This window comes from Calypte anna, chromosome 1 (assembly GCF_003957555.1).
Source record: "Calypte anna isolate BGI_N300 chromosome 1, bCalAnn1_v1.p, whole genome shotgun sequence".
Lineage (NCBI taxonomy): Eukaryota > Metazoa > Chordata > Aves > Apodiformes > Trochilidae > Calypte > Calypte anna.
The window spans coordinates 24105407-24120296 of NC_044244.1; the positions used below are offsets into that span (position 1 = coordinate 24105407).

The 14890-nt window shown below is 34.0% G+C and overlaps 1 protein-coding gene across 1 annotated transcript in view; it reads left to right on the plus strand.

The window, feature by feature from the left end:
• CTTNBP2 (cortactin binding protein 2) overlaps positions 1–14890 on the plus strand; it is an 80433-nt gene that overhangs the window by 42456 nt on the left and 23087 nt on the right. The window contains exons 5-8 of the mRNA XM_030448641.1: positions 3573–3776; positions 8822–8921; positions 11882–12032; positions 13145–13399. Coding sequence (XP_030304501.1) covers positions 3573–3776; positions 8822–8921; positions 11882–12032; positions 13145–13399 — 710 coding nt within the window. The remainder of the gene's footprint in view (positions 1–3572; positions 3777–8821; positions 8922–11881; positions 12033–13144; positions 13400–14890) is intronic.

The following is a 14890-nucleotide window of genomic DNA, read 5'->3' on the forward strand; positions in this document are numbered from 1 at the left end:
AGTTTCTTTTTTTAAGTATGACTTTTCTTGGGGTGAACAGCATCTAACAAACAACAATTACTATTGAAACCTTTTTCCCACATCTGCATTTTTGTGCCCTCTAGGCACAGATTCAGTTAATTTTATTATTGCTTTGGTTGATTTTAATCTATTTTGTTTACTTCTTCCAGAAAATGTTTCCAATTTTACTTTCAGTTAAAGCAGAGCATTATTTTTATTTTATTGTATTACAAGTAGTAAGCTGCAATCAGAATTTGTTAATATTTTTAAACAGTGCAAAAGGAATTTAACATTAAAAACATTGAAAGAATCCTGTTTTGTCAATAAATTCATATTCTTACTGTGAAATCTGAATGATAATCACTGAAGTATTGTATTAATTTAGAATAGTTTTCTGTTAGCTCAGATTTCTTTAAGAACTTACCAACAGCCTGACTTTTTCAGTAAGACAGTGTCTTGGTTATAGAAGGAAGAGCTGTTATGAACAAACTTAAAATGTGAGCACTGATTGTTTCAGTTATGTGTTCTCCTAAATCAATGTGTCAATACCTTCTTCCAGAGGCAGGACATAGTACTGGATGTTTCTCTTTTCATCCCTTGTAAGAAAAGACACCAGCTTTTGTCATTAATGTTGAACAGACTGCACACTGAGAACTTACAATGAACATGTATGGCCTGATTCAAAATCTGTGACAGTGTTTTCATTAACCTCAACAGCCTTTGAACTGGTGCCAAAATGCTTCTGCTCTGTTTGGATTTCTACATTTCAATGGCTGTAAGACTTCAAAATGGAAACAAATGTAGGCAGTTGGATTTTTATACCCCTGGGATTTCTGCTTTCACTTTCTTCTTGGTTTTGCGCTTTTTATGTCACTCTTCAGTGAAGTTTGGTTTTTATTTTGCTCATTTCTTTAATGATTGATTTATTCTCTCTATCCAATTGGCTTCGAAGATGAAAGCAAGGGGGGGGAGGGGGTAAAAGACCTGATCTGGGCTCTGAAATTAACCATCTCACATTCTGAAGCTGATGCCAGAAGCTGTTTTTGTCTGTCCCTCTGCCCTTCATCACTGCATGCCCTAAAAGCTTTCATTGATGCTTCACATCTCCTAACTTTTTTGCATCTGTAATGGTGTTCCTTATTTATTGGTATTTTCTAATGTTGGTGTATTGTGTTGGATGAATTTAGCTTTATTATATTATATATTATGGAAGCTAAGATTATGCTTATATTACTACCTGGCTTTTGTATCTTTTTCAGTAGGTTTTCATCTAATGATAACAAAGTATAATGAATTCCATCATTGAATTGCAGCAACACATTTTTTTCTTCAGACAGTTGAAATGGAAGTTAAGATAACACGTATGGTGCAAAACAATTTCCTCTTGGCATCTCTGTTCATGATGAATTCAAAAAAGAAAGAAAAAAAAAAACCCACAACAAAAAAACTTGCACGATTTTCAGTAAGGAAGGGAACTCAGAAACTTTATTCATATTGAGAAACTGCTTGACGAAGTGAACTTCATGTTTAAAGCTTAGTGTTTGGCTCCCTGAATTCCCTGTATAATTCCAATACAACTAGAACAAGGAATGTGAGCACATGGACTGCCACCCAAGCAATGTCCACTGTCAGTTAATTACCATGGCAAGACAGTAAAAACTACACAAGTACCATTTTAAAAACATTGGAATATTAGTAACAGTGTTAGTTTCAAAGAATAACAAAGGTTGTGGGAAAAAAAGCACTTTTGTGATGGAAAGGAAGAACAAAAATTATTCTTCTGTCTGTTGGGGATTTTGTAAGAGTTAGCTGTTCTCAAGTGTTGGAACAGGAAATAATTTTTTTATTATTATTATTTAAAGGATGCAGTTTAGTATATTGCTGTTTTTATAGTCTTCAGAAAATCAAGATCCAATCAATCCTCTGATGAAAAGTATTGGAGAAACATATTATTAATAGTATTAATAGTCAAAAGATAGCTTCAGAATTGAAGTTACATGAAGATGGATGAAATAAATTTTATGGTTTATTGTCATTTTAATGTTGGATTTATAACGTAACTTCATAGCTGTACTGATGTAATTCTGTAGTCAATATCAAATAAATATGTTGAATAATAAGCTTAACAATTTGAAAAGAATGCAAATGCATTTCCTTTGCATACTCAGTAAAGTGAATTTGAAATGACGAATTTAGCTTACTTCAGAAACAAACAGGAAAATAATCCAAGCATTTATTTTTTTGTTGTTTTAAACTGGGGTCAAACTCTGTGTTCTTCATTGGGGCTGATTAAATAATGTGTTATGTAATCTGGACTTTAATTAAAGTTACCCAGAACTCGCAAGGTTCCCAAATCTATTGCTTCTACAGAAATCTGTAGGGAACTTCTATGTTTAATTTTCTGTTTTCCAAAATGCAGAGTAGATCACCCCAGCCTGGTAGCCACATGCTTTTTGTAGTTCTAGGTGCTGAAGGTTGGATAGCACTTGATCAGCTTGATGGATCTATAGGTAATGCCTGCAGCTCCTTTTCAGTCTTGGATGTTGCAGAGTCACTGTGTAAAGTTGCTTTATATTGTCTGATTTCAGCCTCACATAATAGCTTATGTGTGACTGCAGAATACAAAATTATTTATTCAAGAGACAAATATAATATGGACTTTCGAAAGGTAACAGTGAAAATAAGGCAAAAACCATTCTTCTGTTTTTCTCTTGCAGTCCTTGACCAAGGAAGAATGCAGAAAATTTTCTATGCTTTATGCAGCAAACTTCATATTCTTAACAAACTCCCTACTAAGGCTCATAAGTAATGAACAGAACTTTTGACCAAGATAATTTCTAAGCTTTCAAAGCTTTGAATTGAATATTATTTTTTTCATAGGGTGACCTGAAAGATTTCACTTGTAAATTTTATATAACCTGTTAATCATTCACACTCACGTTCTATGGTATATTGTTTAAGTATTGCTGAATAAAAGGAACGTTGCTTTAAGGTAAAATTCAGTAATAAATACCTTTATTTCTATATTTGTATAAATGATTTCTACATTTTTTTAAAACTTATTGAAAGACAATTAAGGTTGTAAAGGCTCTCTGATTTTTCTGTATAACTGCAGGTGAGACATTCATAGTAAAGTTTGCACAAAGGCTATAAAGGAGGATGAAGTTTCACATGAAAAGAGGTTGTTTTGGAAACCTTCCTTTAGATACTTTCTAAAATCTTTCCAGTGTATCAGCAATTAAATTGGAACTTGTTTAAAACTTCTGTAAGTTTCTGAATTTTAATAGGGTTTTTTTTTGAGACATCCAGCTGGTACTACAGTTCATAACAAGTTTTATGTTAACATTTTGTAATTAAATCCTGCTCATTTGCATTAACAACTGTCACTGCTGTACTCAGTTTTTGTTGTTCAGAATACCGTCTGATGTATAGACAAAGCATCATCACAAAACTTGTGCTAAACTAATGAATCTTGTAATTTTGGAGATCCTTTTTAATTTTTAAAAGAGCACAGAAAATGCAGAGCTTCAATTATGTGTCTTCCATCTAACTTCTGTTGCTTTAACTCACAGGCTGGTCTTCCTCCCTAACCCCTTTGTTAACAAGTGGTGGTCCTGTCCCCCTGGGTGGCAGGCCCACCCTTCTTCACCAAGCTGCTTCCCAGGGAAATGTCACTTTATTATCAATGCTGCTTAATGAAGAAGGACTGGACATTAATTACTCTTGTGAAGATGGCTATTCTGCCTTGTATTCTGCTGCTACAAATGGACATACAGGTAAGTGATTCTAAGTTTTGTTACAATATTCAAGTGAAACAGTGAAAGCTTATTTCATAAGTCTTAAATGTAAGCACATTCTTAAAAAGATACATGCAACTGAAACTGAGATATATAGATTATATAGCATATAATATATAATTTATATATATATATATAATATATATAATTATATATATAATATATAATATATAATATATAATATAATATATAATATATATTATATATTATATAATATATAATATATATATATAGTATAATATATAATTATATAATATATATATAATATATAATTATATTTATAATATATATATAATTATATAATTATATAATTATAAGTCATAATATAGCATATATATGAGCGATACTTCCAGAAGCAGAATTTTGGAACAGAGAAAACTTTCTGGCTTGTGGTAACATTCTGCAAGAACATCCATTTTAATTCTCCATCCCCTTTCTGTGGCAAGCTAAAGATCTTTTGTAGTAAAGGGAGCTTGAAAGAAAGAATTTTCATTTATGAGAAGTAAGCAGAAAAAGATAGGTCATCGGTCACTGGTGTGTTTTGATCTTCCCTAGCAGTGGTGAAAATAGTGGAAGATGTTTTCAGAGTCATTTGTTATTTGGGAAATAAAATTAACTGTCTTCATTTTTTAATTAGGTTAAATAACCGTAGTTTGTTCTCCAAGCTCTACTGAGGTAGTTAACATTTTTCTTTTTCCCATACCCCAACCATCAGTCTCAAGAAAGTAGCATCTCTGAACCTTTTAACAGTCGTCATACTTTTTAAAATATGTATTTATGAAATGGTTACGAACTCCGAGCTATTTCAAACTGTTAACATAAGGCTCTCTTTGAACAGCAGCTCTGTTTAAAATTCCAGTACACATTTACTGTCCATTTTTTTTTGCTCATGAAAAAAACTCTTAGATTCTTATATTGCAAATAGTACCATCAGGCCCAGGCCAGTTTGAACCCTAAAGATTTAATTCACCAATACCAATGGAAAAACTGTCATTGATTTTTGGAACACAGTAAAAGGTGGAATATAGTGCCTATAAACCAGCTGCTGTCAGGAGTACTTTCTAGTTTTATTTAACAATGCATTTGTTAGTGACACAATTAGAAAACACCAACCCAGTGTCCAAAATACTATTTTGAGGTACTATTCTATTGTTTTTCTCAAGTACTTTGAAAATCAGAGTAAAGTAAGAATCTAAAATCCATAGCTAGGCAGATAATGTATACTTTTCTGACACATTCAGGGTTAATTTCACCACCAGGCTGAGGAATAGGAGGAACGTTTCCTTGGTTCAGAATAGTGTATTTTATCCTTGCTTGTTTAGGTGCTATGGCTTACTTTGTAATAACATCTGGGCCTTTTCATCTGACAGATACTTTGCTGATGCCAAACCCTTAAAATATTGGAAAAGTCTTTTTATTTTATTTTCTTTCTTTGACACTTTTTTTTTCTTTTACCTTCCCCCCCTAGTTTTTTCTCTTCAGTATTAAGAGTCCACTTTGATTATGCTGTGTGGATTTCTTTACCCCTGCCTCAGTGAATGGTTGTTGTGTAGAATCTTTAAGGCTTACATCCGTGTATCATTGCTGCTGTTTGTGGAAGTCAGTAATTGACCCCATTCTTCTTAACTTATCTTGTATTCCTGAAACGTTTTGAAGCAAATGCTCTCATTTACAGTTACAGTTACTGAGCAGCTCTTACTGACAGCAAAAGCAATTTAATTTCTTGTTTTATTGTCAAAATTACAAATAAGAGAGGCACTTGACCGAAGTATGAAAATGCAGTAATAAAAGCAAACACATTCATATACATCCTGTAATTGTTTAGTATCTTACTTTCTAAGATAATAAATGTATGAGAAAGGTTTAGTGTTGCTCTCTCTTCTATATATAGTTGAATTTGAAAAACACTTCATTGTACAAATCATCACATTTTAGCGAATAAATGGATTGTATGAATTCTGAATAAGAGAATCACACAGCATCAGTATTGATGTCTGCTTAATACACTATATTAAAATTCAGAGTAGGAGATTTATAACATTTTTGGAGAAGGGTTTTTGTGCTTAACTTTAATATATAATCCTTTCTTTGTTACTTGCAGTTTATTCCCAAGTGCATGGATAGATGCAGCTCTTTAAATTGGAGACTTTTAAAACCAAAATGCGTACAAGTATATAGGCTTCAGAAAAGAATATTATTTTATTAAATATCTATTAGTATTCATTAATTACAATATTTAAAATAATATTTAAAAAATATTTTAATAGCTTTTTTAGGTAACCAGGTGGAAAGAAATAATACTGATGTAATTTGAGAAGGATAAAATAGGCAGATTTTTTCATTGCATTGATTATGATTGCCAGGAGTATGTTACTGTCTTTGACTGTTTTTTTTTTCCCCTTCAAATTGTAGAATCATGTAGGTTAGAAAATGTCTTGCACAGGAAAAGAGAGCACTCAAATATTCTTTCTTAATCTATTTACACAATGTGTTGTCTTCCTGTTCATAAACAGTTGCCTTTTGAGAGTTGCAGCTGAGGGTTTTTCCAGCACATGAAGCTCATAGCAGCTGCTTTGTTTCCTGCACACACTGTCCTCAGTTCTGTAGGTCTGTGAGAGAGGACTTCACCCTATAAATATACACAAAATACTTTTGTTGTGTTTGGATGGACATAAGGACACTGTTGATTTTATGATTTAACCACTAGATTGGTGTAGCTGAACAGATTGTTTTGTCAGGCTGTCTTGGTTTGATTCATTAACAAAGCAGGAACCAGTTTGGTCTGTCAGGCACTTGGTAACATGTGCAGTAGTTCATTTAGCTTATGTATCTGCATATCTGTATTGTGTTGGCAATCCTGACCAGAGAGAATGAAATAACAGAGGGTTCCTGAAGTTGAGAGATGTGATGAGAATAACAGTAATATCCTTTGGACTCAGCTATATGCCAATAATATGCATTTATGGTATGGTTGATTATCTTCTATCCTGAGTATTTGGCGGTTGTGGCAGCCTGATTGATAGGAAAAGCAGGAATGATGTAGGAAGTGGAAAGGAGGGAGGGACAGAGACATACAGCTACATAGAGTCAGCTCTGCTGAGCCACTGGATATATCAGCATGGAGTTAGCCAGCACCCTGGAAGAACCAACTGCCCAGCTGTGGTGGAGAGCATTAAAATCTCCAGGTGTTTATGCTAGTAAGTTTCCATGTTTTGCTTTTGCTTTGACCAAAACCTGTACCCCAGTGAAATCACTGTGTGTCTTGTGTCTGCCCTTCAACACCATTCTCTCCACTGCTGGTTACTTCTTTAGCAGACTGCAGTGAACTGGATGGAGTTAATGATCCTGGACTGACCCAAATTACCCTTCACATCCCAACCCAAAAGTCCATCCAGAAGACCCAGGCATCTTGGAGAGTATTGCTCTTTTACTTTATAGGCTACCAGAACAGGGCCTGTAGAGCTTACTAGCTCACATAGTAAGCCTTACAAAAGTCACTTTTGTTTGCTCATGCTTGCACCTATCCCTGAGAGTAAACATCTCTTTTCAGTGATCCTCGTAAGAAACAGTATTTTCACATAGATAAGCTACCAACTGAATGATCTGCCAATCAATAATTGTGAGTTAATCATACCTTTCTTGAAAGCTAGTTCTTGTTCTGTGTGTTCATGTCTTTTGCATGACTAATATCTGCTTTATGAAGAATCCAAAGAGTATTCTAGCCAAATACTTGAAACTGCCAGAAGAGAATTTTTCAGCATTCCTTATAAATTTTAGTAGTATTTTAGGTTATCAAGCAGGAATCTGCATCTTCAAACTTTTTGTTCACTATAAAACTGACAATGAGAAGAGAAATTGTCTCTCTTAGCAGAGAATTATTTCAGTTACAAAATCATTGAAGATGTAATTTGATTTAAATTTGCATTATCTTACACATAAAGATACTCAATAAGTTAACTGAGAGCTTCTTCATGACTTAAAAGATTATTATAGATGAAGTTCTGGTAGCGAATGCTGACAAGAAACTTTAACAAAAAAAACCAACTAACCAGACAAACAAAAAAGGTAATTTAAGATCATATGAATTATTTAAGAATTTAAGAAGTTGTTTTAAAATCCTATTTCTTAATATTAAATTATTTATCCAGTCTACAACATCTGTATTAATATTTGAGAGCCATTGCCAGAATAAATACATTCAGGAATGATTCAGATTAGTCAGATTTCAAATAAATTTTAAATACATGTTTCTGATATCTAGAGATAAGTTTCACTGGCAAAGCTTAGCTCCAGAATCATACCTGGTGCTGGAACAGAACACATTAATATTGCTCAAAAATCAACTCAGGAGTTTATAACTGATGTTCTTGCTGAGCTTATTTTCAAACTGTTAGTTCCAGCTATGAAAGGTTTGTTTTATTGTGGTCTAGAACCAATTTCAAGAATATAGAGCAGACCTTCAAAGTTAATTGCATCAAATGATATTTCAATTTGAGGCTGAAGTGCAGTCCAAATACTATGCACTTAATTATTTGGTGTAATGAGGCTGGTACTATTTTTAGCACATCATTTTGGAAATACGTAAGTGGGAATGGTTTAGGGAGGTTAAGTTTGTGTGTTTATTTTATGTTGTCATCATAATCCCATGTCAAACTATCCTGACACAAGACTGGCCAGCCTATTGTTTGAGTTACGTGTTGCTTGTGAACATCTCCCCTGTGCCTGTCATATTTGGGACATGTCACTTCAGTGCCAGTGGGTCTGTGCTGCCTTTAGGGGCTGTGGATAATTTGAATTCCTCACTTTGGAGGTAAATTAGCTAATATTCTGGGAGTTGGTGCCTGCAGGGAGTCAGTTCTCACTTCTCTCCTGCACACTACTTCCTGACCTTCTACTTTGCTAAGGTGTGTGATGTATAGTCAAAAAGACTGTCTCCTGTTGCCCGTTGAGCAGGTTTTAACCTCTGGTAGTTTGTTTACCGCTTACTCTTGTTGTATTATTTTGTATTTATGCTCAATTTATAGATTGTGTGAGATTGCTGCTGACTGCAGGAGCACAAGTTGATGCTGCTGATAAAAATGGTTTTACACCCTTGTGTTCAGCAGTTGCTCAGGGACATGTCAAGTAAGTGAAGTCTTCAGATTTTGCCTGTTTACTGCTACTCAATTTTACATTCTCTTTTAAGTTATATACTTTTTCCATTATGATACTGCTGTGTTCTTAGGTATAAATGCATTTAACTATCATTTCTATAAATGTACTGAAACATACTCTGTCATTCTGTTACTAATATTTTCCATTTGCTTTTTTTTCCAATTGCAGCTCTTAAGGTTGCTGAACATGTATTCTTAGTAACCACGATATAACGCTGATCTATGTGGGTGTTGCAACTTTGAATTCCTTAATTTTCTTTGAGTTATCATGTATAATACAGGATTAACAGAGGAAGGAGGAAGGAAATTATTTTTGCATTGATTTTTTTGAAGTGTGGAGAACTATGAAATCATATTCAGACACAAAAGAATATATATCTGAGTATTTTCCTGGGTGATACTCATCCAGATGACTTCTTTTACCCTCCCTTCTTCAGAGGAGCTGAAGGTGGATGTTGCATTTCCAGTCTGCAGCTTTACAGTATATCACAGAATTGTAGGAGTTAGAATTGGAAGTTGGAAGCAACCACTAGATAAATTTTTCCAGAGCATCCTTACCCAGATAAATCTATTTTACAAATGCAAAAAGTCCATTAGAGACTTTTCCATTGGTTTATGTATTTTTGTTTTTGCTTATCTTTCCTTTTTGATTCTTTAAATGTTGCATTCACTAATTTTAAATATTTTGCTCTGTTACAGTAATATATAGGAGTCAGAGTTTCTGAGTGTTGTTATACCATAATAGACCCTGGAAGAGTAGAATCCCTGAGTATTCCATGAGTATATAAGAGATTCTTGACACGTCTTAAAGGACTTCAAGATTAACAACTAATGGGTGTCTATGACTAGAAGTCCTAATCCAGAGGCAGCAGATCCCCAGCTGTTCTGAGAACAGAATCTAGTTAAATGCTTCAGTGTTATATGTAAAATCTGTAAGAATTACACGTGAGTTGACAAGATGAACCAAAAATACACTTCAGATTTTCTCACTAAAATAAATACCTTATACTTTTTTAAAAATAGGAAGCTATTTCTATGACACCCTCACAAAACTTTTCTGTATATCATCTGCTCTGTTCTGGTATTGAATATTTTGTATGCTTTTACTCTCACAGTAAGGTTAGTATGAAATCTCTAAACTTTTTGTTTGCTTTCACATTTTTTAGACATTAACCATGAACCAAATTGTAGAAGTGAGTGGAATAATAACAGAGCCAGCTGAAAATATCAGAGAGACTGTGAATGCTTCAGGCTGTTTGATTTGTTGATCACGTCAAAGCTGTGGCTCAGAAAAAATCTGCAATAGGCAAAATTTGGGGCAGTAGTATAGTAATCCCTTTCAAGTATTGTGTTGTTTACTCCATGTTACTTGTACTAAAGCACTAAGAATCTGGGGTTACACTAAACTACTGTCAGTTACCTGGTACTTGTCTGACACATTTGCTAGCCAGTACCCTGTGGCACATCAGTCAATCTTATTCCTGAATTGGTGCATACTGTTGTTCCAGTTCCAAAAAGAAATTATAGTGGTAGTATCAGTAATAGCACAAATTCAGAAAGTGCTTTTGGGAGAAACTTTCAAAATAATTTCCTGTGTGCTCTAGACCAGGATGACATTAGGTGACCTTGAGATGGAAAGTCAGTGTAGCATTTCAGGAGTCATTGAATGCAATGCAAAACAGCAAACCCTAGATTTTTAACATAATAGGCTTAAATCTCAACCTCCAGTTTCTTTATAGAGCTGTTTTCTAACAAGCCCATCATAAGGTGACTTTTGTGACTGTAAGGTTGGGGTACCTGTTCAGCATTTTATAAGGTAGAACATTGTTTTTATTTTTTCTGTTCATTTGAGCATTTTTGGAAAATGCAGCCAAGCAATTCAGATAATGCGTTCTGTTTTACTCTTCTCTAAAACTGGTCATTTTATCTTGAACTTGATTAATTTTCTAACTAAATAGGAACTTCTTTAGAGGAAATATTTTTTGTAATACTTGTATTCATGTATATGTATCTTACACTTTTTAAAATATTTTGTCATCCTGTTTTATGGTCTCCTAACTGGTAGCTGCATGGCATAGCATTTATCATGCTTTATTGTTGATATCCTTCTATTTTTATGGACTAATAAATATTTCTCTAATGGGGAGCTATCTTTGATTAAGGGTCTAGTTTGTTCTGCAGAGGCTTTTGACTGGAATTAAGGTTTTTCTGATGTCTTAATTATTGCTTAATTGGGTTGGAAAGGGAAAGTGAGCCAACCCCCTGGCACAAGAATTGGGAAGTAAACTTTGACTACACAGAGTTGTGAGAAAGTACAGGATCTTGGATCTAGATGCTGGTCTCTATTGAGTTGCTCTTCAGCACTCCACCTGATCTTCTATCCTCCTTAATCCAATAGCTGCTACCAGCACACTCCAAGCCATCATTCTGGAGTAGTCTCCATTCAGGTATCTGAGTGGTAGGTAGTGCCATAGCTTTTGTACTGCCCCCACCAGGTGCCTTCCCTAGGACAGTGTCCCTTTTACTGGCATTTAATGCTAATTCTAGTCCTTTTTTTTCCCTTTTATTTTCTTTTTAAAACTATTCTAAATATCAATAATCAGAAAAGAAATAGTATTTTTTGGCTCAGCTGAAGGTTTTTCTAAGCAGCTGTCATCAAGTTTTTATTAGCTTTTTGAAATAAAATGTTTTATAATAACAGTTTTTAAATGCAGCTACTGTAGATTAAAGATTTCAGGTTTAAAGTACCCTGATTTTATGTCTTTATACTTATTTATAAAATTATACCTGTGTATATGTGATGGATGAAACCACGGGTAGATCTAGCTCTAGTACATCAGTACTAAAAAAAATCAATTTAAATGATTTACATTATAAGGGGTTTTGGGTGTTAAATATAAGATAATTTTACTGCCTTATTGTTTGCTGTAGGTGTGCAGAACTATTAATTATGTATCAGGCTGATATTAACCATGCTGCTGAAAGAGGACAGACACCTTTGTACCTGGCCTGTGAAAATGGAAGTAATGATTGTATTAAGCTATTGTTGGATGGTGGAGCAGATCGAACAATAAAAACCAGTGTAAGTTAACTAAGTTTGTGAAATTAAAGTCCCTTGTATAGTACTGTTCAACCATAAGCAGCTAGGTAATATTTACATTAAATATTGATTTTAAGGTGTTTTACAGCTGAAGTAAACCAAGTATAATTAGAAATTAATATTTTGTTCTTTTCATCATACATTTTTGAATTTTTAAAACTATATATTGTGTAAAATTTCCTGAATTATGCAACTTCCATATCATTTTACATAGCTCAAATTCTGCCTTCAGTTTCCTGAAGACTTATCTGGAATGTTAAAGCAGAACTCTTCTGTTTTGACTTATTTTTAGGGTGAAGTGAAGATAGGAATTTTGCTATAAAGGGTTCTTTATTGTTGTCCTTGAGAGAACCTCTACCTTCAGATTTGCCAGACAGAATTATAAAGTCTCACATATCACAAATAGAATAATAAGGGGAAAAAATGTATCTGCAGGAAAAAGGGAGGGGGATTGTACTGAAATTAATTTGCTATTAATTGCCCTTTTCAGATGCTGTCCTGAAATTTTTCTTAATATTTTGACATAAAGAACAATAAATGTGGGATGTAGGGTGTCCAGAAACACAGCACAAAAAGTATTAGTTTCACAGTTCATTTTGCTCCTCTATTACACTGAATTTTTTTGATTTATTTTTTTTATATTTGGAAAGTAAACATACTTGACTTGAAATGAGAGAAAGTGATGATGTAGAAACCATGAAATATCTGACTGATAAATTTATTAATGCAACATGAAAGATATTCTTGATCATTAGAATTATGTTACTTTGATACATGATAAAGAAGCAGTCTGATAACATAATGTAAGTTCTGTGTCACTTAAACTCTTCCAAAAATTTTGAGGTCTCTATCTGTTGGACTGACCTCAGAGAAGTCTGTAAAATTTTCTTTCTGCTCCTTTTTTTCCTCTCTCTTTTTATGACCCCAAACACATAGAAGCAACTCTGTTTTCCCAAGGGATTATTATGTCACTCTTGCTTATTGTTTTAATTTCCCAACAGAACATTCAATTCAGATTCATTGCTGACATAAGTCCAGCAAACAAATAGCTATGTGTTTGGTGGAAATGTGCTTTTTGCTTTTGGTTTTTTTAGGATGGCTGGTCACCAATTCACGCAGCAGTGGGCTCTGGTAATGTTGACAGTCTCAAGCTCCTTATGTACTATGGAGAACCAAACAATGGGAACTCTTTGACTGATGCAGAACCAAATTTAGACTGCTGTGATTTGGAGAAGAAAGAAGACAACTTTAGCAGTGGAGTAAAGCCTGTTATTTCTGCAGATCTCATCAACCATGCTGATAAAGAGGGATGGACTGCTGCCCACATAGCAGCATCAAAAGGCTTTAAGGTCAGTCTGTGTGAACAAGTTACAGTAGCTGGATAGAATTTAGGCAAGATAAATCCTTTTTAATGTTTGAAGAACTGAAACTTAACAATCAAAGGTTGTTATGTAGTTTATTGTCACACTTGATTCAACAGAAACAGAGATACTTCAGTGGAAAATTTACATCAGAAGCTCTGTGTCAAGGGAGGTGAATGGTCATGTTTTAATGCCTGTTACTTTTGGGACAACAATAAAAAGAGAAAAACATGAGTAGTTGAGATTCAGATTTCCATAGTGTGAGGTAAATCCTACTGTAAATGCCAGTTGGGTATCATGTACTAAATATAATTATTAGATGGATATAGTTTTCAGCTAGAGTTAGAGATGACTTAAGTATGTACAATTTTTCCTGGTGGAGGGAGAGAGGGGAAGAAATACGAAGAAATTCGTATTAATACATTGTTTAATTTTTCATTTTGGGCATCCATTCTATCAGGTAGTGAATAAGTTTTTGGGTGACTGGGATAACTCATGACATGGAGAATGACCTGGTAGGTGTTGCTGAAGATAAAGAGGAATATTTGTGGAAAATTAATATTGCTTGAAGGATTTGACATCAGAAGGTTTAAGCTTCCAGCACTGACTGTTTAAATTTAAAGGGTTTTTATTTTTTTTATGACAGCTGTCAGTTGGATCTCACCATGAAACTTTTATCCAGGAAGAAAACAGAGGATACTAAACACACATAAAATGAATCTTAGGAAAATATAGTTGACGACTGAAAATCAGCCTGTGATTATCTGCCTAATTCAATGTTGATCATTATGCTTGCTTTTATTTTCCTGTTAAATTTGCTATTATAAATTCAAAATAGTCACAATTTTAAGATTCAGTTTATTAAATTATGGTTTTTAGGGACCAGCCACTGTTTACTCATCATTTTGCATTACAGTGTTCCTTAACCAGTGTCTGTTAAACAGATACAAACTCTTGCACTCATCTCAGTTTAAATGGAGTTTAAGGTATTAAGGTCTGCAGATACCTAAACAGTGTTCAATATGTTGCTCCTTTCTGCAATAATATAATCCTCGGGAACTTGGAAGCTGGGTTTTATTTGTTGTCTAAACAAGGCTTTGGCAAGTTGTTCTCTCTGAAGGCTCTGACACTGGAAGTCATTCACTTACACCTTTCATGGCTAACGCGTGGTTTTGGGTTTCTGAGCTCAAGTCAGCTCTTTAGTAAGAGCTCTGTTGAGGGCTGAGAGCATTCTCTTAGGTGACAAAGACAATATATAAATGGAGATCAGATTTCTGGTTTTGATGTTGTCTAGACTTTATATAATTGTATTTGATTCGTGGAATTTATTGACTCAAGAAATGCTTGGTATATTAAGAAGCTAAAGAAAACTTCATGGCTATCTTCAAGTACTGCTTATGCTTCATTTTCTTATCTATTCTTATTTTCTTATCTTTCTTATCTGTGCTGCATGTCATTCCTGGCATTACATGATAATTG